This window comes from Colias eurytheme, chromosome 19 (genome assembly GCF_061535395.1).
Source record: "Colias eurytheme isolate Ceu_HAF_F1 chromosome 19, ilColEury1 Martin Lab GWU primary, whole genome shotgun sequence".
Lineage (NCBI taxonomy): Eukaryota > Metazoa > Arthropoda > Insecta > Lepidoptera > Pieridae > Colias > Colias eurytheme.
Window position 1 is genome coordinate 1093076 of NC_142998.1, and position 6000 is coordinate 1099075.

Consider the following 6000-nt stretch of genomic DNA (forward strand, 5'->3'; position numbering starts at 1 on the left):
AATTAGAAAATTTTTAGTTTTAGAAATTCAATTATAACCACGACTTCTTTAATAAATGAACAGGCATAGCTAAAATAAGGAATATACCCTAAAAAAATGTCCTAAGCACGACTCTGCCTACGCGAGTATAAGGCAGAGTTCGAATGAGAGATAGACTTTGAACATTACTGCCGCGAAATAAGGTGTAAATTTCATTTTTATTTCTATAAATAAATTGTTTTTCAGAGCAAGCAAACATTGGAGAAACTGCAGAATTTAACTTCGTCTGAATGCCGTTTTCGCAATTTACGGGACGCTCTACACAGGTAATTAACATTTTCTTATACATAAATGTTATTAGTATGTTTCAATAATTATTAATATAATAGAGTATAAATTATATTTGACGTTGATAAAATATATAATTTTTTAAGAAAAACATATTTTAAATTCATCTTCAAACTTTTCCACAATTCATTTTCATCACTTTTCTGACAATCTTTTATCAATAGATCAATATCTATTTCATTCTAAGTGAATTCCCCGTTATCTAGAGAGGCTATTTAAAAAGATCTAAATCTGTTTTAAAAATATCTATCATAACATAATTTTATGTTATCATGAGTATGTTTACGTTGTTTCTTTAAGCCAGACAAAAACAAACTTAATCTCAATACAATCTCAATACCTACAATATAAATTTAGATCTTTATAACATAACTAGCGGTCCGCCACGACTTCGCCCGTGGTACCTACATGTTTAAACTATCCTATCTCTCAAGTTGGATCGAACTGCACATGGTGTGCGAATTTTATTATAATCGGTTGAGTGGTTTAGGAGTCCATTGAGGACAAACATTGTGACACGAGATTTATATACACTGGTCATCAAAAAAATCGACCCACCTACACTATGTTTGCTATTTATCGATTATTTCACAAATAAGTCGTCTTATATTGTTGTATTTTGTTGTAAGGGTCTGATAACATGCTAATCATTATGTTTGTCGTAAATTTTACTGCACTTAATGATTCTTAACAAATTTTTATACAGAAATACTGTACAGTGTTGATTTGACGGTTTACGGCGGGACAAATTATACCCGTGTTCCCAGTTCAAAAATGACTTTTTTCGGGTCCTCTTATTCATAACGTTAAGTTTAATAATTGATGCTGTAGTTTTGATAAATTTTGTCTCAAAATAATGGATACTACTGTAGCTGAGGGGGCCCAAACTGTGGCTCTACTAAAACAGGGGTTATGTCAACTTGCTGTGGCTAAAAACTAAAATCTGAGCTGTTTTGCAGTTCGATGAGTTTACCAAAGGTTTCTAGAGACTGGGCAGTATCGATGAAAATATTGATCTGCAAGAAATAGGGCGGCACCTCAAAGGGACGACCCCTAGATAATGAAATCAACTCTACAAAATCGACATCTGTCTGGTGTAGATCTCTATTGACGCCTGCGTGAAGATAAGGAGGTGGGTATAAATGACAGATCTGTTAGAAGAAGACTTAAGGAGTAGAACCTAAGACCACACAAGCCAGAAACATGGCCACAATCAGCCACAGCTCATCGACAAACCAGACTTCAATTGACTCGAAATCACGTAAACTGGACTATAGGCCAATGGGAGTCAGTACTTTTGAGTGACAAGATGGAAATGACTTTATATGGTGCTGATAGACGTCTTTATGTCATGCGATGACCAGATGAACGATTTGATCAGTGCTAGGTAGGAGAAACGGTCGATTATGATGGAGGCTCTGTAAAGTTCTAGAGTGGCATTTCTTTGACAAGACGCACGGAGCTTGACGATAAAAAGATGCTCATTAAATGCTGTTCAATACATTACCGAGGTTTTGGACTATCATGTGGTGTAATATGCCGGCTGTATCTGCAAAAACTTTGAGTCTATGCATGATAATGCTCGGAAACACGTAGAGCGAATCGTGATCCAGTATTTAGAAGAGGTCCGCATTAGAGTTACACTCTGGTTAGCAAAAAGTCTTGATTTGAAACCTACAGAGCACATGTGGGACAATTAAAAAATAAAGCTTAGAGCTCGTAATTCAGCCTATACAACAATAGGAGACCTGGAAACCGCCATGAGGGAAGAATGATAACGAATTCCTCAAGAGACCATCAAAATCTTGATTATTTCTTTAAAATGGTGAACGCAGGCTATCATTCCAGAAGGAAGAGAAAGTACTGAGTATAAATTCGAAGGAAACGTGATCATAAGTTTCATGATTACAAAATAAACTGCATTTGAAATTAAATAAAGAAAAAGCTGAAAATTGAGGATTTTGAACTTTATTCGAAATTGACATTTTTTTTTTATTATGTTAATGATTTTATGTGTTTATATTCGTGTAAATATGCATGTTTAATTAATCGGTTCAGTTTCCAAACAATTTTTTTCTTTAGTTTGTGAGAAAACCGCAATTTTCCGTAAAAATGCAGGTGGGTCGATTTTTTTGATGACCAGGTATATTAAGATATGTTATTTTTCAGAATTGCATTTAATTACTCGTAATCAAAAATAGACAAAATAAAGATGACTCTTGAAATTGGCCCCTTACCACTAGAAAGGTGGAGAGGCGTTAAAAATTCATAAAAATCTAAAAAAAAAATTTTGCTTGAATTCATGTTACACAGTTACACTAAAAACATTCGTGCATTTAAAAAACAATTTATTCTCATGATGATTAACTCCTATCCTAGCAAAATGTGTTCCTCCTAAATCCTATCCTAGCAAATAATGTCCCAGCAAAATTCCTAATTACTAAATTCTTAATTCTAATACAAAAGCAATCACTATCATAATTATTTATCCTTACAGATGTGATCCGCCATGCATTCCATATCTAGGCATGTATTTATCGGACTTATCTTTTATCGAAGAAGGAACCTCAAATTATACTCCAGAGAGTCTGCTTAACTTCTCTAAGATGCGGATGGTGAGTACAAAGTTAAAAAAAGACGGGTTGCACTGGGGGAGTGCCGGCAGAAGTGAAAACTTGATTATTAACGTTCCGCATGTTTGATATTTTGGAATGGTATCCGTCTTACGCTTTTTCGATCAGGTCACGTGTCACGCGAGTTTAAGATTTTATACCCATTACAGAAAAAGTGTTCAACGCCGCTAAAGAAGTTTTCACTTTAATTAATGGTACTCGCCATGCAACCGAGATGCAATATGGGCAATATTGGAACAATCTCAGTTGTAACAATTTCAGCTGTTCTCTAAATAGGCATGACGAAAGATTTTGAAATCCTCTTATATAATGTGTGTATACGTTTATTATACAAGAAAAACCCTTTATTTCGGTAATATACTTAAATTTAACGAAAATAAAAGCCATTTTTCTAAAAAAAAATTAACTGTGCCAAAACAGCTCGCAGATGTCATGACGTCACTCTATAGTAAATACGTCATTATCTGTACGCTAATCGAAGTAAATGAATAAATTATTTAATTAATATGTGTTATAGAAACGAATTTTAAAGTTTATACGTGGTGTGTAGTATTGCAGTGTGAATCCACATAAAAATAATTAATACAACCGAAAAAATTGTTTATTGTATTTCATATTATCTCTTACAGATTGCCCATGTAATACGGGAGATACGCAACTTCCAACAGACGCCATACAAAATTGATCACATTTCCAAGGTAAGCAATTTTTTTACAGATTCAGAGATCTCTGTTTCACTTATTTTATTATTAAGCTATTGCATAGCTTCTATCGCGGGCCTTGATCGCGGGGACCGAATCCAGAAATTCCGTAACGAAAAAACCTCACGCTCCCCACTCCGACGGGCGCGGAGGTGTGGCTTGAAGGCATAGCATGCAATAGCTTTACCGCGGCAGTCCCCGAGTGACACACGTCTTTTTTTTTCTACTTCACTCTCTAGGCGAAAGCATTGTCGTACGTTTTATTCCAAAATGGAGACCATGTTGGAAGTTATAACGCATTTCAATGTTTTCGTCGAAACGTTTGAAGCGTATTTAGTGCATAAATATATTTTGAACAACGAACGGACTTTTCCATTCTAAGATTCTTCCATTCCATTCACAATTTTATAATTTTATTTTTGAATTGAAACTTCTATAGGCGCGTTGTGAGTAAAATTTCAAGGTCGCGTCGTGGCAATACCGTCACGGCACAGATTAGAGAATAGTTACTTCGTAACAGATACATCACTCCCATACAAAAGCTAAAATACCTACGCTATATTTACCTACAAAATGCGCCGCAACTCGGCTGCAGTAAGAAATGTACTCTACGAACACGCACCGAGAAGCGAGTTTCCCGCGCACGCCGCGTGATTGCGTCATCAAACGAAAACTTTAGGGTTGTACCGAGCGCGTAAATTAAACACAGAGTTGCTGAAACACTTAATTTTTTATTGTTAATTATATTTGTTACATTATACAATAAAAAAATGAAATCTTATTGACAGTAGTTGTTTCTCTATATGTGTCTCCTGGATAAAAAGTAGCCTGGTAGGTTTGTGAGTTTCTTTGTTACTGCGTTCCTTGTTATTCACTCTTGAACTCCGACACCCGTCCACATCACAATAACCGGGCATCTTGGTAGCGAGCGCGGGAAACGTGACGCGGGTGCGCAGTCTCGCGTGTGCCAACCAACTGCCGCTTGGGTCGGTACCGACCTACTGTGCGGTAGGCACTTATAGCGCGACCTTGAGCGAGTGACGGAGGCCTGGTCACGGCTCACGCCATGGAGTAAGGCGACGATTGCAGTATCTTTGAATCCTGCCAAAAAAGTTTTACTTACACTCTTTATTTGTCAGTGTGTCCCTAACGAAAAAAAATCCCTTGTTGAATTTGATATTTTTTGTTTTTATGGCATTCAAATGCTTTATAAATATAAATTTATAAGGAATAGTAAAAATTCGATCACGAGGTGGGACTCGAACCCGCATCCTTTCATGTCAATCCGGGGCGGATTGACCAACTCAGCCACCCGCCAGAGGAGTTCGAGTCCCGCCTCGTGATCGACTTTTTTCTATCCATACTAATATTATAAATGCGAAAGTAACTCTGTCTGTCTGTCTGTTACTCAATCACGCCTAAACTACTGAACCAATTTTCATGAAATTTTATATGGAGATATTTTGATACCCGAGAAAGGACATAGGCTACCTTTTATTGCGAAATATGTACCACGGGCGAAGCCGGGGCGGACCTCTAGTTCTTTATAAATTTACTAGCTTACCGCCCGCCGCTTCGCCTGCTTTGTCTAAAACCTAATAAATTATATATACTAAAACCATCCTCTTGAATAACTATCTATTAAAAAAACCGCATCAAAATCCGTTGCGTAGTTTTAAAGATTTAAGCATACAAAAGGACATAGGGAAATAGGGACAGAGAAAGCGACTTTTTTTTATACTATGTAGTGATATAAAAATCCCTTCCAGGTAACGGACTTCCTCCTAGACCCCGCGCTCGCGTACTCCGAAGAGGTACAGTATACCCTCTCCCTAGAGCAGGAGCCCCGAGCGGCGCGCGGCTCGGCCGGCGGGCTGCAAGCCGCGCCCGCCTCGCCTGCTTCACCCGCTGCTCAGCGACGGAGACGGGCTTCGTTGGCTGCTCTAGCTCCTTTGCGGGCTGAGCGATAAATTATTCTGATTCTAAAGCGCGTCACACACGGTGAAGATACTTTAATATTTTATGTTAAGATTCTCTAATATAAAATATTACAGTATCTTAAGGTATCCGGTATCAGCGTTCTGATTATCATTTTTCTTTTTGTCATTACGTACTAAGACCCCTGTAGAACCGCCATCCTTGTACAAATGACCCGAAACACTGACAAAAAATTTAATAAAATATTATAGTATTAACATAAAATATTATAGTATCTTCACCGTGTATGACGCGCTTAATTGTGTTTGCTGGGTTTATGTTCGATGTTCGATTTTTCTTTTATTTAGTGTCTTTGCTGGCTGTGACTCATATCGCTATAATATATTGACTCTTGTGTGTTT

At 37.1% G+C, this 6000-nt stretch overlaps 1 protein-coding gene across 1 annotated transcript in view; it reads left to right on the forward strand.

Moving 5' to 3' along the window:
• The window catches only part of LOC149899941 (ras-specific guanine nucleotide-releasing factor 1-like), a 31449-nt gene extending 25818 nt beyond the window's left edge, over positions 1–5631 (forward strand). The window contains exons 30-33 of the mRNA XM_090113440.1: positions 226–305; positions 2825–2942; positions 3590–3658; positions 5431–5631. Of these exons, the coding sequence (XP_089969566.1) occupies positions 226–305; positions 2825–2942; positions 3590–3658; positions 5431–5631 (468 nt within the window). The remainder of the gene's footprint in view (positions 1–225; positions 306–2824; positions 2943–3589; positions 3659–5430) is intronic.
• The last annotated feature ends 369 nt before the right edge of the window (positions 5632–6000 follow it).